General features: G+C 45.4%; 1 protein-coding gene across 18 annotated transcripts; it reads left to right on the top strand.

Moving 5' to 3' along the window:
- Positions 1-652: 652 nt before the first annotated feature.
- On the top strand, positions 653-27,922 carry PRPF4B (pre-mRNA processing factor 4B). Of its 18 annotated transcripts, none has more exons than XR_009733021.1 (19): positions 655-853; positions 7,797-8,993; positions 10,862-11,038; positions 11,402-11,557; positions 11,939-12,020; positions 13,266-13,476; positions 14,385-14,458; positions 15,449-15,539; positions 16,079-16,226; positions 17,489-17,626; positions 18,250-18,403; positions 20,881-20,995; positions 21,569-21,720; positions 22,778-22,864; positions 23,537-23,814; positions 24,141-24,274; positions 24,780-24,825; positions 25,349-25,424; positions 26,192-27,922. XR_009733021.1 is itself a non-coding variant. In XM_061398957.1 (15 exons), exons 1-15 carry the CDS (start codon positions 717-719, stop codon positions 23,738-23,740), a joined length of 3,123 nt encoding a protein of 1,040 aa, XP_061254941.1. In that variant the 5' UTR covers positions 655-716; the 3' UTR covers positions 23,741-27,922. The 18 variants fall into 18 exon arrangements, 2 of the variants coding, with proteins under 2 accessions (XP_061254942.1, XP_061254941.1); XR_009733022.1 differs by having other exon boundaries at positions 25,342-25,424; XR_009733020.1 differs by having other exon boundaries at positions 23,537-24,274.

Genomic DNA, 27,922 nt, shown 5'->3' with positions numbered 1-27,922 from the left:
CCGCTTTCAATCTTTCCCAGCATCAGGGGCTTCTCAAATGAGTCAGCTAGAGACTGTAACTTTTAACCAAGAGACAGTAACTTTTCACATACGGTATTTCATTTCATCTCATTACTGTAGATTCCATTATTATAGAAAAACAAAATCACAAAGTTATTTGGACCAGAAATGTTACTTAAAAATTCAGTTTACAGGTCCTGAGAACCTGGACAGGAGTAACGGACTCCTGACCTGTGGACTCAGCCAAACCTGAAACAAAGTTCCAAAAGTTTCAAACGAACGTGCCAATACTAGTAGTTCCCTACGTTCCAGGTTCGGCCCTAGCTTGCAGTATTCTCAAAATGCCTGTCTACAAACTTTCTCTTAATACCGCTTCACATTGAATTATCTAAGGGATAAGAAGGCATTTAAAAAGCAAAATCGTCTTGTTTTCCCAGCTTGAAAATTTTCACCCGAGTCTGGTACCACAATGAGATCAGTTCTCGGAACTGCGCCCAGGACGCAGACACCTCTGCCTTCCATCCCCTCTCCAGGTTCCTAGAACTTGACGACGGTTTTTACCCAATCAGCGCGCACCTTTAAAGCCCCGACTGGGGCCGCCGCGGTCCCGCCCCCCCCGGAAGTGCGTCATGTCGTGCGCTCTGTCCCCGGATGCACTTGTATATCCGGATTCTTCGAGCGACGCTGAGCTCCACGGGTCCCGACGCTATCGGCACATGCGCGACGGCCCTGTTCTCTCTTCCTCCGCCTCCCCTGGCTTCCGCCGTCCGCGGAGCCGCCGCCACCGCTGCCGAGGAGTCAGGAAGTTCAACATGGCCGCCGCGGAGGCGCCGTCGCTGCGGGAACAGCCGGAGTAAGTAATACGGGGGCGCGGAGGGCCTGCGCTGGGGGCCGGCCGAGAGGGGACGGGCCGAGCGCCGCCCGGGCGGGCGAGCGGGCGGGAAAGTTCGCGGCCCAGCGGTCGCGGCCAAACTTTGCCTCCCGCGCGGCACCTTGGGGGCGCGGGAGGGCGGCCTCGGCGCTCCGCCCGCCCGGAGGCCCTTGCTGTCGGGTCGAGGGCGGCCGGGGCCCGCGGCGGCGTTGCCCCGGGAGGCGAGGGCGCGAGCGGCCTCTACGGGTCCCGAGCGCGAGGCCGCGGCGCGGGCGCGCCTGCCCGCCTCTGAGGCGACGAGCGGGTCTTCCGGAGCAGCCCGGGCGGCGCGGCCCGCGCGGCGGCGATCCCCGAGCGCTCTTTTCCGCAGGCGGCTCCCGCGCCGCCGCCGGTGTCAGCCTTCGTGGCTGGGGGCCGGGAGCAGAGGGGCGCCAGGCGCGCCCTCCTTCACCGCCCGGAGCCGCGGTTGGCGGCCGGCGGGCGCTTCCTCCTTCCCGCCCGGTGCTCTCGGCCCCAGCGTCCCCTCGGTGTTTTCTCCTCCTCTGCCTAGCGCAGCTGGTGTGCCAGCTCGCAAACTCGAGGCAAAGTAAGACCAAGTCCTCGGTTCTGAGACCTAGGGTTTTTGGCCCGAGTTTACAGCGCTTCTCCGGGAGCCCCAGTGGAATAAAGAGTGGGAACGGTCAGCTCCTTGCAAACCCGTGCGGTTCGTGTCTGTAGTCAAGCTAACGTAAGCATCGATGCGGCCGAGTGGACGCATCCTCGCGTACTCTGCTAGGGTAACCCTTCCCTTACTGAGAGCAGTGTGTTGTGTTTTCCGTGTGTTTGCTGGGAAAGCTCAGGAACCTAGAAGAGAAAACGGATTTTAAGACAGTATTCTTGTAGCGCCTTTTTTTTTTTTTTGCTTGCATCCTCATTATCTGATTTGTTTCCAGCTGTCTTGAGAAGAAGGTAGAGATAGTCTCCCGGCAACTTTGGACTGACCAGAGGAGAAATCTTTGCACCTCCCCGGCCGGCTCATCGCTTCACCGCCGTGCATCCAGTGCCGGACTGCGTGGGGATTTGCTTTGCTAGGCAGAGAGTTACCGGGAGATTTCGTTTAGGGCCTCTGAAAGCTGCTGTGTTATCTCCACAGCTTGACTTAAAAGAGGGCACGTGGGTTCTGAAGTACACCTGCCTCTCTCTCTGTTTTTCAGAGTTCACAGTGAGGCCTTGTTTCGGGCTTCATGAGAAGATCCTATGAAAATCTTAGGCTATGCAGCTGATTTTTCTAGTAACCTGTTTAAATTTCTGTAGTATTATGTCCATTACTTTGATTTCAGGGACGGTTTAGATTCCTTGTCAAGAAGGATGCAGCCATGTTTATACTCAAATAACACTAGCTTTCATCGTATTTATTTCGGCTCCTGCAATGTGAGTGGCACTGAGGTGGTCTTTATTGTGCCTCCGCTCACACACACATGCACACACGCACACACACTTGGTGCGCAGAGTATTCTGTCTATATATAGTGTCCCACCTTCACTTATTTGAAACGTTTTAGTGTAGAAAATGACAGTTTAGTAGGAAAGCAAGTACCATGTTGGCTGCCCACAGTGAATGCTGAAATGTAATGTCTGAGTAGGTTATTTTCGAAGACACAGCGAGGAGTTCACAGTTACGTGGAATCTCCTCCAAGTGGAATATTTTGAAAAAGTAAAGCTCCCTGAATGCTTTTCAGTGGCTTTTAAGTTTGTCGATGTCTTTAGCTCAGTCTTTTTTCATAGTTTCAAGCATTTAAATTTTTATATGCATTGACTTACTTGAACTTACCCAGACCAGGTACTGAGCAAATCCGACCTCATTCAGTCTTTATGACAACCCTGTGGAGGCGGTCCTGACACTCCCCACATTGTACAGTTGAGAAACTGGAAGTACAGAGAAATTGAGTTAGCTTGCCCAGGGTCACACTAACCCTGTAGGGTTTATACCTGGGCAGCCCCGCTGTGAAGCCCTGCTCTGTGCTCTGGTCTCTCACTCTATGTTGTGGTTCCTTTTGTTTAAAATATTACTAGCCTTTAACATTTGAAATAATTTTTATTTCCAGTATCCCAGAAAGGTTCATTTTTATGATATGACAGTTCCAACTCTTTGGAATTTAATAGCCCATTTGGAAAGAGTGAGGGTGGAATGGTTCCTTTTGAGACTGGTTGGTCTTTTGAATCCATCCTTATTTTTGCATCTGCATTAATTCTCTATTAAAGGAGTCTCACTTGTCAGAGAAACAGACTTAGTTATAATTATTTTCCTTGTCGAAAGCAGTGGCATTCACTTCGCTCCCCATTGCCCCCAGCTCCAAAGCATGAATTGAATGCCTCCCATATAAGATGTTATTAGGAATATTCTTAAATATATATATATATGTGTGTGTGTGTGTGAAGAGGGAAGTTAAAATAATACTAGTGGTTGGTAATTGGTCGCTTTATTTTAAAGTTGTTCCATGGCTATTTTTATTGTGCCAGATGCCCCAAGACTCTGGGTTGTTTGAAGGATGAAATAAGCTAACCTATGAGTAAATACTGTTTGACACTACCATGCTGTCTGCACTCCGAATGCAGCTTTCCTTCCAAATGAGATTTGGAGGATGTTACTCAGCTCTCAGTAAGTACTGGTTATGACAAACCTGTTGTAGACCAGTTTGGTATAGAAATATACCTACTAAATGTGTAGATTGCAAAATGTAAATCGTCCAAGAAGGTGATCAGGTTCCTTTACAAGAAACCTTTCCTAAAGTTTTAGAAGAAAGTTGTTAATGAGCCTAAATTAAGTGACCTAGCACAAGTGTGCTCATTATATGCGACATGGGTGCCATTGAGGGGCCGAGTTCAAGTTTGCCTCGTGTGCCTAGTCAGACTTCAGTTATTTTCTTTGAAATTTGCTTTAAGAGATCAACAGAAGAGGCTGGAGGTCTGCTCTCTGCCTAACTCCAATGTAAGAGAACTCTGGAGTTAAGGTTAAGCTAGCTGGCCCTAAGGCACTCAGGTGGCATTTTATTAGTAACCTAGTCATTTCTTGAGTTAACATTCATTAAGTTACAATGAAAACTGGGATTGCTCCTGGGAATGGCTGCAGTGACTTTGGGCTCCGTGATGTTGATCCTGATTCTCAGAAACATTAGATGCTAGGTTTTCTTTTGAAGGAAATTCCTCTGAAGGTAAACCCTTCAGTATTTGGATTTGAAATGCCTTGGGAAACTTGTAAATTATAAGTAGCATTGGAAAAGGGTTAGAAGAGCAGATTTTTCTGTGGGGAGATGATTAAATTTAAATCATTTGAGGGTATTGTGGTCAAGAAATAGGCGTATGCGCTGGAGTGTAAGTGAACCAAAAACAAAGTATTCCCCTTCAAGAGCTGAGCGTGTGCACAGACGGCATAGACCAGCGTGGCCAGCGATGCTGCTGCATACATTGTTGTTCAGTTGCTCAGTCGTGTCCGACTCTTCTGTGACCCCGTGGCCCGCCAGGCTCCTCTGTCCATGAGATTCTCCAGGCAAGAAGACTGGAGCAGGTTGCCATGCCCTCCTCCAGGGGATTGTCCCAGCCCAGGGATTGAGCCCACATCTCTTGCATCTCCTGCATTGGCAGATGATTCTTTAGCACTGAGCCACCTGTTGTTACTCTGCGAACCATTCCCTTGACACAGAAGTACTTACTGAGTACCCGCTCAGGGTTAAATCATCTCTGGGCCTCGGGGATGGAGCAGTGAGCTAAACAGATTAAGATCCTGCTCCACAGGGCTTATGTTATAATAGGAGGAACAAACAGGAGTTGTGCTAGGTGGAGGACAGTGCAGGGGAGAGAGGGAATGTGTTTGTAGTAGGGTGGGGGTTGTAGTTATAGTTAAGTGAGCTGGTCAGGGAAACTTGACTGAGAAAGTGGAACTTGAGCCAAGACCTGAGGTAGATGAGGGGCCGGGCAGTGTATACTTCCCGGGGGAGCGCCCAGGCCCTTACGTGCTGGGGAGGAGAGCCGTGGGGTTGGGGGGAGCAGGCTCCACTGAAGGGAGGCTGGGCTGATGCTACAGGTTTTGTGGAGGGTTCAGGTTTTCACTCTGAACGAGGCAGGAAGCAGTAATCAGCTTTCTCTCGGGGTTGACAGTGACCTGGTGTTTTAAAAGCATCTTCAAGCAGAAGCGAGAGCTCTGACGTCCACTGTAGCACCAGCCTTCCCACCAGCTGGGTGTGCCCATGCCCTCGGATGAGTCCTGTCTGCCTCCTTGAGTGTGATGTCACCTCTGTCGTGGGGACACAGGCAGAGACAGCGCTTCTTGAGCACTTGAGTGACTGCTTTTATGTGTATGAACTCGTTGCAGTGACATACCTGTGGTTGGTCAGAAGTGTTACTTGCCCAGCTTTTACAGTGGGGAACACTGGAGTGGCTTGTCTGAGGGCACACTGGGGGTATCTGTTGCACGCGGCGTTGGAGCAAGGAGGTTTGATCAGGACCCTTGCTCTTTAAAGTCACATTCTGAGTGTCCGTGGGCAGCTCCCCAGCACCATGGGGAGTAAATTTGCCCAGTGTCTGAACAGTAAGCACGACTGACTTTGGGCACGAGATTTGTGCTGGGCCTTACGAGCTGTGCGTGTTAACTGTGTGGTCCTCGCCGTGTGCTCGGAGGTAGGTACTGTTCTTTCTCACAAGCTCATGCTCAGTAAGGCCACGTAGCTAGTCAGAGTGGGACCGGGACTTGAACCTCTGGAGACTTCACCACCCAGCTGTCCGTTTTCTGGGGCGTTCTTAGAGGGTCTTTAGATTGAGTTCTAGCTTACTGAGTAGAATTTTGTACTTTGGGCACTTAGATTTTTATATTCCTGAAAATCATTCTCAACCTTCATAAAGGTCCTCCCTGCCTATCTCTCTATCTTGATTTAGCCTAGTTCTATTTATCCCACACTTTCCCCCTGTAAGTCAAGGTTCAGGAAAATGGACTTATACCCCACCTTCTGGATTGTGGGATGGGAGAGTCTAGGAAAGGGAGACGGTTACCTGTATGAGGTTGTAGCCTATACAACGAACACAGTTGAAATGCCTTTGTATCTTCACCTTAAATCTGTGATGTCCCCCCGCCTCCTTGATAGAGCCATGTTGTTGGGTATTTTTTAATATACAAAGATACTACGCTGTCTTTTTCCAAGTCTTTGAGAAATTTTAATGATCCCAGAACACTGTTTATCCTGTGTCCTCTTATACTCCGTTAGAGAGGAGTCAGGCCAGACTGAGACCTGACTCAGCTGAACACACAGCTTGCTCTGCAGCTCGATAGTACTTTCTCCTTCCCCATAGTCCACAGTGCCAGAAAAGGGCGTTGGCAGTGTGACACCCCAAACCCCCAGTTCCTGCCGTGTGGTGGCTGTGTGTTCTCCACGCCCCTCACCACTGTGGGCCAGGATCTTTTCAGGTGTCCTCCACTGTGTCGTGCCCCTGCCCCTCCAAGTTTACTGAAGACTGAGACCAGGCTGGGGGACCGTCCGTCGAGCAGCCCGACCTTGCGGTTCCATGAGCCTCCCCACTGTCTCAGCTGTGTGCTCCCAGAATCCTCTGCTGTATTTTTCCATCTCCTGGAATCGGTCCACCTGAGAGCTTAGCTTCCATTAGACCAGTCTCTTCCCCAAGTTTGACACCCTGGCAACATTGATCTTTTTTCCTTCTTCTAAAATACCCCTTAACCTTTCTGGTAAATGTCATACTCATTCTTCAGGTCAATGTTACTCAGCCTGTTTTTTAATCCAAATAAATACCTTGTTGATAAACTTCTCTCCCCCAAAGTCCCTGCTGAACAAATCGCTTGGGTTTTTCTGTGATCCACAAGATACCTTCCTTGAGTGTTTCAGAATGTTTTAAAGTGATCCGTCAGCGTTCCCATAATGCCCTTACTCAGGTCTTATCGTTGCAGTTCTCCAGTGAGGCATGTGATTCTTTTCCACTGGAAGTTTTCCTTAAGAGAAGCAAGAAATTTTATTTTCTGCTGCCTGACTTAATGCCTACGTTGTGTGTAGGTGATTTTCTTTTAAATGTTAAAAGAGATTGAATAGACCCATTAATTCTTGACTTGCAGGAGTTCTTTGTAGTATATGGTGCAAACATTAAACTTACTATTAAAACATTAAACTTATTAAAAGTATAGGAGTATATAATTTGGAGGACTTGAGCAAATTAATCCATATTGTTCCAACCGGATGTCAGGAGGAGGATCACCTGCTTTTGGTGACCCTGGAGCCTCAGCCTTGAGGATGCGGCTGGTCAGGGTCAGGAGCAGACGGTGTCCGTGGTGGGAGCCCAGGGCGGGATGGCATGGCGATCTCATCACGCTGCCCAGAGAGAGGGGGGCACACGGTGGCTAAGATGCCGCTTACAGGCCCAATATTGGCTCTAGAGATTTAAGTGTGTGTGTGTGTGTGTGTGTGTGAGAGATATGTGTGTGTGTGATATACGCGTGTGTGTGTGTTTCCGAATTTCAGGTGGGGAAAGTGATTAGTGTCCCGATGGATGTTATTACTAATATTTTATGGAAAAAGAATGGGCAGGTTCCTTTAGTGTGGAGTGGTATGGGAAATGCTGGTTTAAAAACCACGTTTCTGAGTGACTGTTTAAGAAAGTCAGTGTTAACTTACTGCAAAAACTACTGGTTTGAATTTCCTTTTTTACAAAGTATAATTATGTTAACCTCCCCTATTATGTATTTCCTTTAATACTTTCAGTATGTGAGTTCAACCATTAGAAACAGAGTTAAATCCCTGTTCAGCTCAGTTCTTGCCCTATACCTTTGAAATAAAATATTTCAGTGGCTAACTTCATGTATCACATCGAGATATATTTTATCATTGCTGTTTTTTTACGACTGAATGCTCCATAAGTAATGTGTCTTTTAAATGTGTTTGATACGTTTATAGGATGGAAGATGCTAATTCTGAAAAGAGTGTTAATGAAGAAAACGGAGAAGTCTCGGAAGACCAGTCTCAAAATAAGCACAGTCGTCACAAGAAAAAGAAGCATAAACACAGAAGCAAACACAAGAAGCACAAGCATTCCTCGGAAGAAGACAAGGACAGGAAGCATAAGCACAAGCACAAACACAAGAAACACAAAAGGAAGGAGGTCGCCGACGCTTCTGACAAGGAAGGTATGTCTCCAGCAAAAAGAACTAAACTTGATGATTTAGCTCTGCTGGAAGACTTGGAGAAGCAGAGAGCCTTGATTAAAGCTGAACTCGATAACGAGTTAATGGAAGGAAAGGTCCAGTCTGGGATGGGGCTCATATTACAAGGTTATGAGTCCGGCTCTGAAGAAGAGGGGGAGATTCATGAAAAGGCAAGAAATGGAAATAGGTCTAGTACTAGATCTTCAAGTACGAAGGGCAAACTTGAACTTGTGGACAATAAAAATAGTACAAAAAAGCGAAGCAAAAGCAGATCCAAAGAACGGACTAGACACAGGTCTGATAAAAAGAAGAGTAAGGGAGGTGTTGAAATAGTTAAAGAGAAGGCAACAAGGAGCAAGTCAAAGGAGAGGAAAAAGTCAAAAAGCCCCTCCAAAAGAAGTAAGTCCCAAGATGAAGCCAGAAAGTCGAAGTCGCCCACCCTCAGACGGCGCTCTCAAGAGAAAGTTGGGAAGGCCAGATCTCCTGTCGACGACAAGGCTAAAGTCGAAGACAAAAGTAAGGCAAAGGACAGGAAGAAATCCCCTGTTATAAACGAAAGTAGAAGTCGTGATCGAGGCAAGAAATCTAGATCCCCAGTCGACTTGAGAGGCAAATCCAAAGACAGACGGTCACGGTCCAAAGAGAGGAAATCGAAACGGCCTGAAGCCGACAAAGAGAAGAAGCCGGTCAAGTCTCCCTCTAAAGACGCTTCCTCTGGGAAGGAAAACAGGTCACCCAGCAGAAGACCTGGTCGCAGTCCCAAAAGAAGAAGTCTGTCTCCGAAACAGCGGGACAAGTCCAGAAGAAGTCGATCCCCACTTGTGAATGACAGGAGGTCTAAACAGAGCAAGTCACCTTCTCGAACCCTGTCGCCTGGCAGGAGAGCCAAGAGCCGGTCCTTGGAGAGAAAACGCAGGGAGCCCGAAAGGAGACGCCTCTCTTCTCCAAGGTAACTTGATTTCAGAGTCGTAGTGGTTCCTACCATTGCAGCAGATTTCAGTGGAGAAGCTAAAGCTTGTGGACAATAAAAACAGAGGTGATAAGAGTTTTTAGTGTTCGATACAATCCTGTCCTGTCTGCTGACTGTGTCACTGTTTGCTTCTGTCAGTGTCTTGACTGTAGGTGGCTTTTAAATGTTGAACTTACTTTTTTTTTTAAAGTTCTTAATTTAGTATCTCGTGCAGAATCGCACCTTTAAATCCAAGAAATTTGGTTGATAAGTCTGAGTCTATGCATTTTATGGGAAAGGTGTTAGTTTCTAGAGCAGGGATTGTTTTTTGAATAGTGTGGGCTGGAACTTTTAAAAATGGAGGTTATCAGTTTAAGGGTTGTGACCTGTCCATTCTTTTGAATTGGTGTGATTTTGAATCATAACAATATATTTGGAACTACAGTTGGTTTTCTTGGTCCCCAAAATACAATTGAAAATGGGAAATTTTTTTGTTATTAACTCATATACCTGTAGTCTTATTGTAAAATGATTTTTTTTAATCAGTCGTAATAAAAATCATTCATATTTACATAATACATTTGATCCACCAATTCTTGGCTCATAATTTCATGAATTCCTAGCCATCTACTGTGTATAGGTATAAATATGAATTGATGTTGAAGTTTAAATTATCCTGTGTGTTGAGAAGCTTCAAGAATGCAATTCTCATTAAGAGCTCCTATTGATTCTTTACTTCTAAATGATGGAATGGTCCCCTGCCTGTAGCTCTGCATGGAGACAGTGTTAGTATCTTAACATCTTCTCTTAAGGATCCTATTCTCTTTCAATTGCTTTCAGTTTGAAAAGGAAATTCTTATGAGTTCTTTAAGGGACTAGAGTTGAATATTTGAAACGAGTTTTTAGTGTTAGTTTACAGAAGAAATGCATGAAATTAAAGAGACGTTTAAATCCTGCAGGAAACCTGTAAACTCACTCTTCCCATCCCTCGTCTGCCGCCACTCCTGAGACAGCAGTTTCTCTTCAGCCCCTTCTCTATGCACATGCTACTTCTTAAAAATAGGGTTCATACCATTCATGTTAGCCGTGGTTTTCTTTTCTCATCAAATACTGAGTGGCAGTATATAAGGGGTGTTTGTTACGTAAGAGCAACATGATACTTCACTTTGTGGATATATCATAATGTATTCAACTTCCTTTGTTGAGACTGATGAAAATTGAGGTTGGTTCCAGTTTTTCACAGTTGTGTGCAGAGATATCCATTGAGTCTGTGTAAAGCTTCTTTTAGGGTAGTTTCATAGAAGTGGAATTACACAGTCTGAGATTACGTATATTTTCATTTCAGAAAGACACTGCCATATTTCCTTCCAGATAAGTTATACCAGTATTTACTTCCATGACACGGTGGACTGGCATTTTCTCTTAACTCTTACCTAAAGTTCCACTCTTCTAAGGTTAATGTTGATTGTAAAGGGGTTTTATTCTTAATTGATTCATTAAAAATAAGGCTCTTGATTGCAAAAAGAAGTGTCGACAATTTAGAAAGAAATCAGTGCTCAAACCAAGGGAATGGAATATTATTCCTTATATGGGCAAGTTTTATCTGAAATGAGAAAAAGATAAACAATATGAATAATCTTTACTAATTCTTCAAATTGTGAGACCAGAGGAAATAGACTTTCTCTTGTGTGTCAACAATTACACCAAAATGTTATTGTTGTCACCTGAATTTTTGTTACAAAACATTATTCTGTGTTTGCAGTCTTTAGGTTACTGTGCCCTTTCTTAAAGTGCCTTTACATGTAGGAGAAATTCGCTTATTCTGATTTGATCTATTCTTCTCTGAACCTGTGTCTGGTCCCCTTAAGAACACGACCTCGAGATGACATCCTCAGCAGGCGGGAAAGGTCCAAGGACGCCAGCCCCATCAGCAGGTGGTCTCCAGCTCGCAGACGGGCCAGCAGATCTCCTGTTAGGAGGAGGTCTCGTTCCCCTCTCAGACGGAGCCGGTCTCCCAGAAGAAGAAGCAGGTCTCCTCGGAGAAGGTAAAGCCTCCCCTTTGGTCCATCAGACCGGAGCTTTTGAAGCTCAGTGGGTGGCTCTCCTTAACAGCCGTTTTCTCTGAGAAACTAGCTGTGGTGCCATGCAGTCTTCTGTCCCCAGCGTGCAATATTTCACACACACAGATTGTTGAGTTTGCTTTAAACTTAAATCTGTTCATTAAAACATTTCCGCTGGCCCCTTAAAGACTTTATTTTTAGAACAGTTTTGGATTTATAACAAAATCGAGCTTTTGAAAAGTACGGAGAGTTCCTGTAACATCCGTGCCCCAGCACGCTCACAGCTCCTTAACTTCAATTGACCTTTTCTATATATTATATATATATCTCTCTGTTCTTCTCAAACAGGGACAGAGGTCGGAGGAGCAGATCACGCCTGAGAAGGCGATCTCGATCACGGGGTGGTCGTAGACGTAGGAGCAGAAGCAAAGTAAAGGAAGACAAATTTAAAGGAAGTCTTTCTGAAGGAATGAAGGTCGAGCAGGAATCTTCATCTGATGACAAGTAAGGATGGAACTTTCCTATAACTTCCTTTTTGCAAATTAGACAAACATGGTGTGACTTGAAAGTCTTTAATTTCCGTCTGTAATTTTGATCACAGCTAGTGATGACTTTTAAGCTTAAGGATCTGTCTTTTGTTTCCAGTCTTTGTGCAGTGAGGTAGGTGAGGAGAAGAAGGAGACGTTGAAGGTTAAGTTGACTTGCTGGGATTCCAAACCAGGACGGGTTAAAAGCAAGGATAGAGTGAGGTGGCTTAAGGTTTCTGTTCACTTACTGATGACCCACATTTTCCAGCTTTTATTTTTTGAAATGTATGCAAGTTAACAGTTTTGGACTCTCTAAGGATGTCTGGAGTTAACATGTATGGATGTAACTTTTCCTAAGCCTTGAAGACTTCGATGTTGAGGAGGAAGATGAAGAAGCCTTGATAGAACAGAGAAGAATACAAAGACAGGCCATCGTTCAGGTATTGATTTTAGTAACATTTTGATCAACAGTCCTTAAATAACCACTATTTAAACAAAATTAAGGATTTTTACTTTAACAATTAAGTGTTGGTAGAGCACTTGAATAGGTCATGAAAAAAAGATAGTTTCTTAATAAAATTGAAATAGTTATCTTTTTTGTATACATAGGATTCCCATATAAAGCCCTTTTGTAAGACAAAATTTGGAGTGTGCTTTCTTGGAAGAATTTCCTTTAGCATAAAAATTATATATATTATAGCCTGTTATATGTGAGAAAGATTTTTCTTTAACGCCTAGTAAAAATGGTAGATTTTCTAATACAGACGTGCATGTTTAAATGGAACGTCTCAATAAATTTAAGACTCCTGGAAAGACGAGTGATGCAGGAGTTGGGCGGGAAAGGGTGTCACGTAGGCCTCAAGACGGTGAGCTGTGCAGAAGGCTGCCGGCTCTCCTTGGCTGTCCTGAGAGAGGAGGCCTGCCACGCGGCCCTGCGAGCATGGCTGTCCTCATAAAGTGCCTTCTCTCACCATCATGTGATGGGAGGTGAGGGTGGAGTTGAGAGAACAATTCTGGAAGACACGAAAGATGCTTGGGTGCTGTAAGGAGGAAGCAGACAGGGAAAGGGTAGGTGTAGCAGCCTGTGTGAACTTGCAGCAACCCCAGCATCTCAGAGCAGAGGGCAGAACTGGAATTTCAGAGTACTTGGGGCGTAACTGGAATTCCAGAGGCGACTTTCCTCCCTGGGGCATTGCGGAAACTGGTACTGAGCAGTTACTGGGCACCCCTGAAAACTTGGTTGAATCTTTTTCTGTTCTTACCCAGGTCCACAATCCCTTATCTCCAACCTTTTGGGCCAGATGTGCTTCAGAACTGAGAAATATGTGAGTTTTAGAAGGTAATGTGGTGCATACATGTATCTTACTTAGCCCCTGAGTGGGGGCGAGCACAGCACCCCATTATCAGACACTGGGAGCGTTCTGCTGTGAGACACCTCGTGTTCACACTGGGAACACTCAGAGAGTCCCGTCTTGAGGTCAGATTCTGCCACCTAATGAACGTGCACCAAACGTAGAAAGCCTCCCACGGTTCTGTGGGTCTGGAATCACATATAAGGGATTGTGGATCTGATTCAGCTGAGGCATCAGTACCTTTATTTATTTTTTTTTAGCATTATTTGACACTCAGGTTTTCAGTGCAGCTCCCCCGATTGGTGACGATGATGCTCTGTGTTGTCGCTACAGAAATACAAGTACCTTGCTGACGACAGCAACCTGTCGGTGCCGTCCGAGCCCAGCAGCCCACAGAGCAGCACCCGCTCCCGCTCCCCGTCTCCTGATGACATCCTGGAGCGCGTGGCTGCCGATGTCAAGGAGTATGAGCGCGAGAACGTTGACACGTTTGAGGCCTCCGTCAAAGCCAAGCATAATCTGATGGCCGTTGAACAGAACAACGGTGAGCGAGTGAGGTCTCTGTGGCTGTGCTTTTCTCCCCCGGGGTGTCAGCTCCGTCACTTCACCCAGAGGGTGTTTGCAGCAGGGGAGAGGAAGGGGACGAGGAATGCCGTGTTCAGAACACCCCAGTGAGTGTCCCCGTAACCGCAGCTGGAGCTCACACTCGGTCCACCACACGTGTTCAGTACCTTTGGTTCTGCTTGCTAGAATATTTGAAAGCAAAGCCATGATTAATTTCACCTGGGAAAAATCCAGTTTGTATCTCTGATAAGGTTTCTAAAAAACACATTACTTACACTTGGTAAAATTGATGATTTTTAAATATCTCATGTCTATAGTTCATTGGTTTGAATCAAAATCCAGATATAGGGTTTAACCTTTTGAGGTATGAATTGGCAATTTAAAGAGGAGCTTTCCTGATGGTATATAATTGTTACTTGTGTGTGCTCAGTCATGTCCAACCCTTTGCAACCCCATGGACTGTAGCCCACCAGGCTCTTCTGTTCATGGGATTCTGCAGGCAAGAATACTGGAGCGAGTGGTCCATTCCTCCTCCAGGGGATCCTCCAAACCCAGAGATCGAATTCCAGTCTCCTGCATTGGCAGGTGGTTTGTTTAACCCCTGAGCCACCTGGCAAGCCCAGTTGTTGCTTAGTTATTAGCATAGTTCAATGTTAGTGAAAGTATCAATATTAGGTTTTTTAATTTTCCGAAATGCATTCTCAGTAAAAAGTGGATAGCTTTATTTTATCTTGGGTTATGAAGTGATATTAAGTTGGGTTTTAATGAAAAACTGATATACAAGAGGAAAAAGTTTGAATTGCTGTTAGTGATTTTCCATTGGTGTATTATTTGTGTTTCAGTTTGTATCTCTCCATTTTCCAAATACTAATGCTAATTTCCATTCAGGTTCATCTCAGAAGAAGCTGTTGGCACCTGATATGTTTACAGAATCTGATGATATGTTTGCTGCCTATTTTGATGTGAGTATTTTTAGTCATAAGAACAACTGTTAAAATCAGTACATACAGCAAATACATATTTGGGTGGTATGCACATACCTACCGAGAAAAGAAGAATCAGGGCTTCGTAAAAGTTAAACACAGAATGACTTAAATGTGTAGTTATTTTCTTTTTAAACAGCTCCTTTCTGGGATTTACAGACGTCTGTGTGTGTTGTGGTTAGTGGGGGACCAGGTGACATGAGTAATTTTCAGGCCTTCCACTCAGGGCTTCTGTATTGGGAACCTAGGATTTGGAGCTTAATGGAATTCATTGAAGAACCGGGAATGTTATAAGGACTGGGTTAAGAAATTTTTTCTTTTAAACATTTTATCAGTTTTTTTCCTTGAGAAATGGTCTCAAAAGTAGCAGACCATTTCCCTCATAAATTAGGGGACATGAGAAACATGGAAGCTTTGGTGACGGGAAGTGGGGGTGCATGCGTGCAGAGAGCACACAGCAGGGGCGTTAAAAGTGGACGGGGGACCAGCAGTGTCCGGGACCCTGCAGACACCACGACCGGCTTCGGCAGCAAGTCGCGTCTCCAGTGTGAGCCACGCGCACGGGAGACGGGTTAGGAGAGGATGACGTGATTCTGAGGCAGCTTCCCTTGCCTGGGTGTGACGGGTTTTCCGGGTGTCCTGCGAGTGATGAGTAAGGAAAACGTCTTCAGAAGCACCGGGCGCTCCTGTAGTGCAGCCAGTGACGCTCCTTGTGGAGCTGGGGAGAGACCGGGGTGTCACATGAACAGGGCAGTAGGAGAAATGTGAAGATAACGTGAATTTTTTCCCTGAGCAGTACTGTGATACAGGAGACTCAGGAATCGTGTTTCTGTTGCGTTGCATTTACGTGAGTCATAGTAAGAGTTTATTTAACTTGGCATGAAATCTTCTTGTCAGAGTTTAAAGGAAGTGCTTTAAATGTCTGCCTAAATTGGGGGTAAATAGCTCATGTTACTCCCTTAATTTCAGAGTGCGCGTCTGCGGGCTGCTGGCATTGGGAAAGATTTCAAAGAGAATCCCAACCTCAGGGATAACTGGACTGATGCAGAAGGCTATTACCGTAAGTTCACAGTCCTTCCTCATTTCAGAGTTTATCATAGTGCTTTGTAAAATCGTGTGGCTCGAGGCTTCCCACGTGGGGGGACTCTGGAGGTCATATCCCAGTGCCGTCACTTGCAAGTGTGGCACCGCCGGCAGCTGTGTGTGCCCGAGCCGCCGCCCAGAAGCCTCGCAGACTGGAGTGCAGCGCGACCCGACGTGCACCTTAAGTCTGTTCAGTTACTTTCAGGCCCCAGGTAATCCTCCCGGGGGGGTGGGCGGTGCCAGTCACGCCGGACTGCAGCGACCACGGCACTGCCTCCTCGGGTGGGGGCGTCAGCAGTTGCCGGGTGCTCACTGAAACTTCTGTAGCGCTTGGAGGCCTGCAGCTTCTGGCGTGCAGTGTGGAGGCAGGGCCTTGGGACTCTGGTGTCCAGGAAGCCACGCACACTGGAGCGATTGGGCGCGTTCCTAACACGCTGTGTTTCCTGCCTTCTGATTTCTGATGTGTCCATTAATGTATCACGGTCAGAATTCTGATGTTTTAGTTTACCTTTTTAGGTGTGAACATAGGTGAAGTCTTGGATAAGCGTTACAACGTGTACGGCTACACGGGTCAAGGTGTGTTCAGTAACGTGGTCCGAGCCAGGGATAACGCGAGGGCCAACCAGGAGGTGGCCGTGAAGATCATCAGGAACAACGAGCTCATGTGAGTTCAGGGAGCTGCGGAACCAGCCCAACACAGGCGTTCACACACAAGCGTGTTTTAAACAGTGACAGCAGTCTGTGTAGGACAGCTTGGGGCTTATGAAACGGCAGAGCAGCTCTTTGTGGGTATTTAATTTACAGTCACGTGTTGTTACATGTGACACCTTGGAACTGTCGACTGATTGTATTCAGTTCGTTTCAGTACCTACAGTGTGATTGTATTCAGTTCGTTTCAGTACCTACAGTGTGAACTGTCCGCTTAGACCCCCTCCTCTCTGCCCTTGTCTTACGGCTGATCTTGACTGTGACTGTCATAACCCCGAGACCAGAGGTGCAAATTCGAAGGGTCGTGTTGCTTGGCTGTCACCGAGCATATGGCCTGCGAAAGGTGACAACTCAGGTCTAGGAATCCTTCGTGTCTTTTATCTGTTGCCTTTTCTCTCTACGAACAATGAGGTCATTGCCATACTGCTTTAACACAATCTATGCCACACTCTGGAGAAGGCAGTGGCACCCCACTCCAGTACTCTTGCCTGGAAAATCCCGTGGATGGAGGAACCTGGTAGGCTTCTGTCCATGGGGTCGATAAGAGTCGGACACGAGTGAGCGACCTCACTTTCACTTTTCACTTTCATGCATCGGAGAAGGAAATGTAAACCCACTCCAGTGTTCTTGCCTGGAGAATCCCAGGGACAGGGGAGCCTGGTGGGCTGCTGTCGATGGGGTTGCACAGAGTCGGACACGACTGAAGCGACTTAGCAACAGCAGCATTCCACACACTGAACTGCATTAAAGTCAACTTAGCGTTGGTTTAGAAGCACTAGAAGTGTCTAGATTTATGCTGAGGTCCTGGGCTGCCCTGGGCTTAGAAGGTTAGTTCGATGGAAATCCAGACACTAGCTTTAAAATATGGCTTATTGTCAAATTGTAACTAGAATTTTGGGGGATGATATTTGCATCGAAGCATCTTGAGATAAAATGTGCCAGGTTGATTTCCCTCCAAGCAAGGTGGGTCTGTTGCTCGGTGTTTCTGTTTTGTTCACTGATTATTTTGGAAATTAGCTCCATGAAAACAGTATTTGGCCAAGTGGGAAGTATTGCGTGAATGACGTGGAGACTTGTCCTTCCTCAACAGATTGTTTATTAGTACCTAAAAAAAAACTTAACACATCGCTAAATAAATATATAAAATAAATACACATTATTTACTTTTCCTAAATTCTTGGTGTATCCAGTTTTGACCTAATTTTCTTTTCATTTCAGGCAAAAAACTGGCTTAAAAGAATTAGAATTCTTGAAAAAACTTAATGACGCTGATCCTGATGACAAGTTTCATTGTTTGCGACTCTTCAGACATTTTTATCACAAACAGCATCTGTGCCTGGTGTTTGAGCCTCTAAGGTACGACGCCTGAACCTGGACATCATGACCCTGGAAACTCGGCTTCCCCGTCTCGCATTCTCAGTTCAGATAAATGCTGTGACCAGTTTTCTGGGTGTTTGATGTGTTTTTCCAGTTGGCTCTGGCTTTTGTGTTTTAACTGTTGGTGAAAAGGTAGCTTCTTGGCGGTTGTTACCGTGTAGACGGTAGTTGGCTGTGTGCTGTGTGCCACGCGCCCACCTTGTGTGGCCTTGAGCTCAGCCGAGAGTTCCCTGAAAGTTAAATACTACAATGAAAGATTAAGCCAGGATGAACAGGAACGGGAGTCATGGAGTAGAAATATGATTTCAGCCTTCAAATCCATGTCTTCGTGTTCCTGCCCATTCTAGGTCAGTGGGAATTTTACCCCTGCGTATCTTCCCTTCTCTTCATTTTGAAAACGGTTGTGTACACACGGTTCATACGCTCTCGTTTCAGTGTGGCATAATTTATCAGAGATTCGGGCGGTGGGCGGGAGGGTTCCTCAACAGTGTTTTCATTGTATTTCATACTCTGAATTGATTTTACTTCATGCTTGAAAATGTTTTTGCTTTTTTAAATTTTCATTTTTACCTCTGATTTTGTTTTTTTTTCTTTCCTACAAGTATGAATTTACGAGAGGTGCTAAAAAAATACGGTAAGGACGTTGGCCTTCACATTAAGGCTGTCCGATCCTACAGTCAGCAGCTGTTCTTGGCTCTGAAACTCCTTAAAAGATGCAATATCCTCCATGCAGATATCAAGCCAGACAATATCCTGGTAAGTCAGTGATCAGACGGCCTTGTTCATCTGTACAGCTCCTTCTGTAACGTGATTACCACTGTCTTGTAGAAATTACATCTTCCAAGAGTCATTCCGTGTATTAATTACCCATTACAAATGACTTCACCAGTTTTTCACTCTTTGGAAATTGGGCCATGAAGTGTTATAGTGAAATATATGAAGAGAGAGGAAGTAGGCTGCTGTCCTGGCCTCCTCCGGTTGATGGATGGGTTTCGAGCCCACCAGACCCTGAGAGTCCTTGGGTGCGCGATGACAGGCTTCCTCTCTGTCTGAGCAGCAGTGCTGCAGGTTGGGCCTGCTGTGTAAGGCGTGCTCACCAAAGTGAGGCAGTCCTTTGTTCTCTAGCTTCATGGCGTGAGGGACGTTTAAGGGAGTCACCCCCTCTGAAGTGGACGCGTGGAGTTGAGTTTAGGGTGCCCAGGAATGATCTTCGTCCTTTGTTCTTTACCGGGGAAGCCCAGGCGTGGTTGGGCCTGGTGTGGAAGGTGTGCCTCTCCCAGCGCGTGGCTGCTGCTGTGGAGGTCAGGTTTCCCGGTGTGTGTGTTTCTGAAGCCTCATCCCAGTGGGGTGCTTGGTCCGCACACACCCCTTGCGTCCCCAGCCTTTCCTCAGCCCTGGTCATGCTGTCAAGAGCCGAGGGCGTGTTCACGGGTGGGGAATCTGCCCTAGCACGTTCCACGTGTTTAAAGAAAGATCCCTTTAAAGTGTGTTTCAAACTCCTTATCACTTAACACTTGGTTCAGATTTCCGTTGTTCTTTTTAAATATCTTAGACCATTTCCTTCCAGACTCCCACATTATCGAGGCTTTCCATTTTGTTAAGTTTGTTCTGAGTTTATAAGGTACTGCATTTCTAAGGTAACTTGGGGTTTGAGGCGATGAGTGTTCTCAGTGAAATGGTAGGCACAGTATGAGTTGTAGTCTTGCCTGATCAACTTCATAATTGACTTTTACCCCAGTTTTCTTCTCTTTTTTTGAATTACAAAATACACTATCCATACCAGAGAATGTATCAACTACGTGCCGGTCAGAAGTAATCACACAGTGAACAGCATCTCGGTAACCACTTTGAGGTTAAATAATGACATTTGCCATTGTCTCAGAACCACTTGTCTTTAAACCTTCATTCATCTTTGAGTTAGTGCTTAACTAGTATAGGTTTTCACGTGGATTTCAGACAGTTTGGCATTCTTCCTAAGAAAGGAGGAAATAAATATCAGAGACCAAGTGGAGCTGCTTGTTAACGAAAACCCCAAGCTTTTAGCCCAGCATTTCAACTGTCAGTCTGACAGAGTAGTGTGCTAGGCTCCCTGAGGGCCAGCGGATGAGGGCTGCCCGGGTGTAGGTCCCCAGCTACTGGTAAAGACCCTCCATCCACCCAGCATCCCCTGAAAGTGGCCCTGGGGTTTTTGTCTGTGATTGTTAAAACTGCATCCTTAAGTAGCTGAATGCAGTTTATGTGTAAGAACGTTGAAGCACTTTGCGTTTGAAGATCTCTTTTTTCCCGATTTCTCCAGGTGGAGCCTGGTGCTTGACCGTTGCTGTTGCTCTCTTAGTTCTGTGGACGTCACCTGTAGTGGCCAGTCCACCATAGCCTGGGAATGGCCCGGGGGTGTGCTGGGTTTCTGTGGGGTGGGACCAAGAGGCCAAGTTCAAGTCCCAACTCGGAATTTGTGTGTGTCTCTTTTGAAGGGGGGAAGGGACTCTGGAATGTGACTTATCTCCACTTGTTAACCCCGAGCATGCTTCTGACTCACGATGGCAGCAGGCATGGGAGCACCTCCAGCCTTTCTCAGCAGATGTCACTGTTACTGTGTATGTGGAAGTATTTGCAAAGGGAAGGAAACCGATGACTAATAGAGTGCTCATGTTTATCAGTTTTGCCAGATATATTTAACATTTTCTTGACTAATACTTTCTTTATACTTAAGGGATTTAATTTTTTTCAAGACATAAGTGCTAAGTTTGGGATGGTCTAACAGCTTCAGATGAAGAATGTTTCTATTCTGTTTTTGTCCAATTTAATCTGAATCCTTCTGCTTTCATTGCCATCATAATTTTCTGGCAAACGAAAGTTAAGTCCGATCTCTTTTCAATGACCGTCTTCATGTTCCTTTAAGTAATAACTTGACTGTGTTCGGGTTTTCTGGGGGGTTTTAGAAGATCCTTGGCTTCAGTGCTTTCTCTCACTACTCCAACCTTTTCTAAATAGCATTGGTTAGAATCAAATTCACTTGGTATTATCCCTTATTTCCTCGTTAAAGAAAGTTCTTTAATTAGAATACTATAGTTCTTAATTATTCATAATTAAGAAATTGAATTATTAGGAAAGGAATTTTTAAATGAGTGACTTTTGTTCTCAGTATTGGAAATAACTTCTCAAAGCCAATTATTTTTATGATTATGTCTTTATTCCTGGCCTGAGTCAAACTTCCCCGATAAAATGTTTTGCAGGTTAATGAATCAAAAACTATATTAAAGCTCTGCGACTTTGGGTCAGCCTCACATGTTGCAGATAACGACATAACGCCTTACCTTGTCAGTAGGTTTTACCGCGCTCCTGAGATCAGTAAGTTTCCTCCAGAGCTCCTTGACCTGGGCCGTCATGGGCGGGGGGAGCCCCCGGTTCACTGGGCACCGTTTCCTGCTGCACTTGAGCAGCCGCTCGAGTCATTGCCAAGGAAGGCAGCCCTGCGTCGTCCTCAGGTGGGGTGATGGTAGTTAGCTGTGGCAGAAGTCACAAACGGGCACGGAAGGCCTCAGATTTAGAAGACTGCCGCATTACTCCGGCCTGGTCGTCACGTCCTGTTCACGGCTTGTCTGGGACCTGTGCGGTTTTCTCCTCTTTCGCTTTGGCGGAGGCCAGTCAGCCCCTCCACAAAAGGGGAAATGAAGAGAGAGAAGAAACACCTGCGTCTCTTGCCTCTTCAGTTCCTCCCCAGGGCCTCATTTGTTAAGGTTTTTAAGAGTCCCTGTTAAGAATTGGTGGGAAGGCACATGAGACTCATGCTGAAGTGTGAATATTGAGGTAATGGTTATATCGTCCCAGTTAAATTCATGCCCCTCTTGATGGAAGTAAATGGAAATAAATAGTAGTTGGTTGATAGTATCCTTGTATATTAAAACTATATTATGTTTTCAGTTATAGGTAAAAGCTATGATTATGGTATAGACATGTGGTCTGTGGGTTGCACCTTATATGAACTCTATACTGGAAAAATTTTATTTCCTGGCAAAACCAATAACCATATGTTGAAGCTCGCCATGGATCTCAAAGGAAAGATGCCAAATAAGGTAGGATGTTTGGGTGAGCTTGTTTTTACGGTTTTAGCCCTATCATCCTGTAGATTTGTGGGTGGCTGACGCTCACCCTGGTGAGTGTACACCAGTTTCTGAGAGGCAGGTAGCTGGCTACCCTGATTCCTGAGCTCTTTTCAGTTAGTGGGGCTAAGCAGCCAAGAGCTCCCATTTCAGAATGGGAGAATCCCATCTTCCTTTTCCTATCTGAAGGCTGTCCTTGTGCGTTTCTTTCCCCTCCTGAATTAAGCAGCAGGGTGTGTAGGGTGGGGCTGAATTGCACGGGGAGAGGGCGTGGCTGTTCCCACTTACCCATAGCCTTCCCTTGTCCTGCTGACTGCCCCTGGGTGACACACGCCCACCCTGGTGACTGTGCGGCGAGACCCAGATGCTGGTAGGTTAGACGGAGTCAGAGGAAGGACCTGGTCATCGGAGAACCACAGGGGCTATAGGAAGCGGGACTCGAGGGCACTCGGCTTATTAAAGGTTGGACGCTGCTGGGCAAAGGAAAAGGTGCCGAGAAAAGCCACATGAAATGACATCTTTTTAGGTTCTATTCAGATTCTCTTCTGTTGAACTTGTTTAGACCAAGACAGAGATTAGTTTTGTTGGTTTTTGCTTTAATGAGGTCTGACCTGGTGTCATTTCAGGGCTGTTACTAGAACATAATGTTTTAAATGTCCTGAGGTTTCTCAACCTGCCAGGAGACAAGGCCCCGCGTGTGTAATGTTCTCCTGTCTAAGGACAGCTGGTTTAAGTCTTTGTTTAGTCTTCAGTTTTGAATAATGAAAGTACAACTTGATATTGTAATGGGTTTATTTAACTCACTGCCTGGGAAAATTAATTTCATGTTATTAAGTAGTTTTAGGTACAACATTTATATTTTTTCCAAATATGTTACTTTCTCAAGAGCAAGGAATCTGAGATCATTTTCAAATAAGTAAGCAAACCCAGAGAGACTAAATAGTAATATTTGTGTGACTTATATATTAGGTTATCGGTAGATCAGACTGTTTTGTAAGAGCTCAAAATCCAACTTTTGTTTTATTGCCAGATGATTCGGAAAGGCGTATTTAAAGACCAACATTTTGATCAAAACCTCAACTTCATGTACATAGAAGTTGATAAAGTGACCGAGAGGGTAAGTGTCCTCTAGGTGTGCTACATTAAATGATTGTCTTACAGCTCATGGATGGATTGAGTGTTGGATGGTCTAGGAGCTGTGAATATTTTAAAACACATCTATTCCTGTTCCTGTTGGCCAGTTTCTGAAATAAGACACATCAGGTGATGAAAAGATGTAAAAAAGTTTGCCTAGCATGAGTTTATTTTATCATATTTAGGCCTTTTTCTCTTTCCTTGGATCACTGTCTTGGTCTGGCTTCGCATTCAGCTTCCCTGCTGCTTCCAGATCTAAAAACAAATCTGATCGTGTTAGTCTCCCTGATCAAAAATTCTTCCCTGGCGCCTCTTACCTATAAAATACTGTACTTAATTCCTCAGAGAGCCTGCTGTCCCCCGTGGGGGACGTCCCCCTTCTTGCGACTCCGTGGACCAGCCGCTCCGCGCCTGGCGGTAGGCCAGTGGGCGTGCGCTGTTGCAGACCCCATGCCTGTGTTCACGCACCAGCTGTGATTTTGAATTGTCATAGAATTCCTGTCTGTTCTTACTCTGATCTTTTTATAAAATTACAGAACCATGTTTAAAAAAGCCATCATGGCTAACTTGGGGTTGACCTTTTTTCATTTACGTTTTTAGGTTGTATGTGTCTAGTAATTTATTTAGAGATACACATTTAAAAAATTATTTGTAGGAGAAAGTTACTGTCATGAGCACCATTAATCCAACTAAGGACCTGTTGGCTGACTTGATTGGGTGCCAGCGACTTCCTGAAGACCAGCGTAAGAAAGTGCACCAGCTGAAGGACTTGCTGGACCAGATCCTGATGCTGGACCCCGCTAAACGGATTAGCATCAACCAGGCCCTGCAGCATGCCTTCATCCAGGAGAAGATTTAAATGAGACGAAGAAGCTCCAAGGGTTTGAGTAATTAAATACAAAGACTGAAGAAATTTCACAGCAGTTTATTAATGTATATAAACTTATAAATATTTCTCCAGCAAATTTGAGGAAGCATGATATATTTGAATTAACACCAAGGGTGATATTTCTTTTAGAAATGGTAGTTAATCTGTTTTGTGTCTTATGTGAAATCTCACTGTAGAACTGTTTTAATCGCCAAGACTGCACAGAATTACAGTGCTAATGTAAATGGTTGCAGTTCACATAAAAGACAAAAGCATCTGTTAAAAAATGAGTAGGAATATGGGTGGTTGATTTATTTTAGCAAACTTGGCTTCATTGTGGTCTTCAGATCAATGGCCAGCGTAAATGCTGTTTATATTCACGTTTTCCTAGGTGTGTGTGTGCAGGCCACAGCAGCATGCCCTGGGCGTAGTCAGTGCCGAAGGGGCCTGTTCCTTCTTGAGCCTGCCTGCAGGGACGGTCTCCTCTTTTAAAGCAGGTTGTGTACAGCATTCAGTACACTGAAGGTAAGCTGAACCATCAACATCACCGGTGTGTAAGATGTTATTTTACTGGAAGAGTTGACAAATGAGGGGCGTTAGCGTTGTGGCAGGATTCCCCGCATGTGTGAGAGCTGATCTTGTTTCTTTTCTGGCATCACAGCTGTGGGTAGGCACAGTTTCTGTTCTGTTCATCACATTGCGATTGGAGGAGAACGCGCTTGATGGGTAGAGCGCCTTCAGTGTACTGTTTCTTAGTAACTTTCGTTTTTTTAAATCAACTTGCTATAGACTTTATACACATTTTGTTAAATACAGTTCCTAGTGACAGAAACAGTGCGTAGTTTCCTTTACTGATAACACATGTTGAGGCCTAATTCTGGAAGTCCTCATATTTAAAAGTTAGATAGACAACGTAATGAAATTTTTAACTATTTGTATGTCATTTTGAAAGTGTATGCTTTATGGTAAAAAGTGTTTTTCATTTGTTCATTGTTTTCATTATTTGTGATCATGTTGTCTTTCAATACAGGCATAAACCTTCCACTCTTGAACAAAGCAGCTGCTTTTTAAAAGCGGTAATTGCTTCTTTACCTTTTATTTCTTTTGTAAAATGAAGCTTTTCTTTAAGGATGTGACTTTAAAGTGTTGTCTACTGCATAAAACAGTTGACCCTCACTTACTGTAAAGTGAAGATTGTTCTGCTGCATGTGGCGTGGACCATGCAGATTTCTGTATGTTCTCAGTATGCATCACTAGATAATAAAGTCTTTTGTGAACAAGGCATTGGTAGCCATTTTTAAAAGTTTCTGTCTGCAGTGCTGGTAAGTCAGGTAAACCACGTAGAATGAAAAGCAACCTTGCGTTTCTTCCTTTGATTCTTTAACTGAAAGAATTACTCGTTAAAGGTGTAAGCTAACCAGAAATGTGTAATTTTATTAATAATTAGGATCCTAATTATTTCATCAAAAAATTCTACCAGTATTGTCAGCTTTCAGTGTAGTGAGGTAGTTCCTGTAGGTCGTGGGGTAGAGTCCAGGATTTAACTAATGTTTCTGCTGTTTTCTCACTTTTCCTTCTGATGGTGCGGAAAGAGAACAGGAGACGGGGCACAGGCCACTCACCGCCTTCTCCAGGGTCTGATTTGCTGAGACACCAGCTGCACCTTCTTAACAAGGTTATTTCTGACAGCATGTGTAGATAAACATTTAGCAACAGTTTAAATCAAAATCATGTCAATCAGTTTGGTTTTGCAACACAAAGGAATTAGTAATTTTTTTTAACATGGTAGCAGAGAATTTCAGAAATGTAATCTTTTCTGTTTGGGTGGTAAAATTAATGCTTGTCTCCCTGAGGAGTGTGGAAAGTAATCACATTTTTAGAGGTTAACATAATATTTTTAAATTGTAAATGGGATTTTTTTATTCACCCAGGCACCTAATTACAACAAGCATGCACATTTTGGTGCATTCAAGAATGGAAAATCAGAGTAGCAGCATCCTTCTGGTGGGTTTTGCTCCATTTAAAGGCATGAAATGACCTGCAGCCAGGAAGGTGCAGATGCTATCCTAGGCCAGCTCTGACTCTGCCCCCCTCTCCTTGTGGTGCAGCCGTGAACCACGTGAACGCCAGGCGTGCTCGTCCTCGGGCGGTGAGGCCTTGTAAGCAAGGCCCACAGGTGCAGCTCTCCTGCCTGAACTAAGCGTAGCAATTTCCCACCAGGCAGCTCTGGCGGTCATACACGTGCTGCACAGTGGGGTGTGTCCTACTGATTGCCACTCAGAATAGTTACATTGGTGTGTTTCTGGTGATTTTTCACGGCTTCGTTTTGTACACTTATTTAAGTAAGTTAACTCCCGCTAGAAAGTTCGTCTTTTGCCTTCACGACTGTTGCGCGTTCTGTAAACAAACAAAGTCGCTTGTTGCCTGTTCTTTGTGTTGTAGGTGCGGCTCAGTGGAAGATGATGGCTCCAGAAGACATGAGCTAAGGTTCTGTCCCATAAAAGAGTTGAGAACAAAGAGCCCTCCGTTTAATTTCTGTCTGGTGGTTCAGTTTTCAGCATGATGATTTAGGGTGCATTGCCCTTTGGTACTGAGAGTAGTGCTCCCGTGCTCATTGTAAAGTGCTCACTCATCACGCTTCCTGCCCCTGCCCCTTCCCTCCCCCGGAGTGAAAAGAGGCGTCAGACCTAGCAGTGTTAGTGGTGTGGACGCGGAGATCCCGCCTAGCACATGGCTGTCAGAATCGGACCAAGAACATCCATCCAGAGGCAGTCTTCCGCCGCAGGGGGTCGTGTCTTCTTGGCGGATCGATGCCCAGGGATAGGAACAAGCCCTCAGCGCTGCTCAGCTCCCGGGGCGCCCACCTCTGCGGCTCACCCGTGGGGTCTGCCTAGCCAGTGCTGTCGAGGTCTTAGAATAGGCCACATACCCAGAGCACAGCCGTGGTCCTCCTCGAGGGGAGCGCGAGGGGTGTTCCCTAGGTCTCTGGTGTTCTGGGCTCAACACTCTCTGTTTGCCTCCATGAGCAGTCTTGATCTTCGCACACGGGGTGGTATTGGATCCCGTGGTCTCTGAGGCAGAGACCCAGAGCTCTGTGAGCCTGCAGGGTGGGGCAGGTGGTGCGCAGTCCCCAGCAGGCGGGCGAGCCCATGTCGGCCGCTCTGCCATTTCTCTCAGGAAGGTTTTGCTTTATTTCACTTTGTGGCAAAAATGGTATCAAGTGATTGTGAGACTTGAGGGTCTGTAAGTCCTAGAACGTGACCCACAGAGCATAGTTTTCTCTGTAGCTGGGGCAGTGGTTGAGCCTACACATCTTAGGATCATTCTTCGGGTAGACCTGTTGTCCTCCAAGGTTAAATAAACCTTAAGACCTTCCCAGCATGAGTTCACCCTCAGTTCTTATTAATAGCATCCTTCTCCTTTATTGCCCAATGCCTGTTTCGTTCCACTCTTTTTCGCAGAGTAATTTTTGTGTTTAGAAGGAAAGCCACTGTTTTTAATCACCGTAATGACCACTTTCTTCCCCTGAGACGTACCCGGGACACGCCTTTGGTGTGCGGTGGGGGCGGTGAGGCGTGCCTCGTCCTTGGGTGCGCGCCGCCGCCTCTCCACCCGTAGTTGATCGTGGTTTCATAGTGGAACTCGAGCTAGCTGGGGAGAAAGAGAGTCTCTGCAGCAGGAATCCCGTGTCTTCAGATGCAGGTCAAACCGTTAAGGAACTCCCGGAATTCCCATCTAAATACTGAGACAGGAAGGAAGCCAGATGGCTAACGCACAGTCACTTTGTCAGTTAGGGCAGCATTGAAATCGAGCTTCCTGAAGTGTTTTCTTCTTCGTAGCGTCCTAGTTCAGACGTGAGTTTTTATAGCAGTGTTCATTACAAATTCATTTGTTTTTTATGTCCGTTAATGTGCACCAATTTGACTTTTAAAATGCTTTCCAGTTACTTTGATAGATTTCATCATCGTGGCATCTTTTTCTCCTTCCACGTGTAGGGTAAGGGACTGTTCTGAAGAATCTTTCCGTTTAGTGATCAAGATACGGAAGCTGACCTCTGAAAATATTCAATATGTATCCTAATTTTCCCAGTGTCCTTTGAGTTGTAACTTGCATTTCAGCAGCAATGTTCCTAATTGACCTACTAGGAAAATGTAATAAACACGCCTCTTGTTA

The sequence above is a fragment of the Bos javanicus genome, chromosome 23 (assembly GCF_032452875.1).
Source record: "Bos javanicus breed banteng chromosome 23, ARS-OSU_banteng_1.0, whole genome shotgun sequence".
In the NCBI taxonomy this organism is placed as follows: domain Eukaryota; kingdom Metazoa; phylum Chordata; class Mammalia; order Artiodactyla; family Bovidae; genus Bos; species Bos javanicus.
This window is presented reverse-complemented; position numbering and strand designations above follow the sequence as displayed.

Bases quoted from the DNA above. Each gene is read 5' to 3' on its own strand.
- PRPF4B (XM_061398957.1), top strand. From the start codon at position 717: ATGCGCGACGGCCCTGTTCTCTCTTCCTCCGCCTCCCCTGGCTTCCGC. The intron at 11,039-11,401 runs GTAAAGCCTCCC...CTTCTCAAACAG, and splicing joins AGCAGGTCTCCTCGGAGAAG to GGACAGAGGTCGGAGGAGCA. The intron at 15,540-16,078 runs GTAAGTTCACAG...TTACCTTTTTAG, and splicing joins TGATGCAGAAGGCTATTACC to GTGTGAACATAGGTGAAGTC.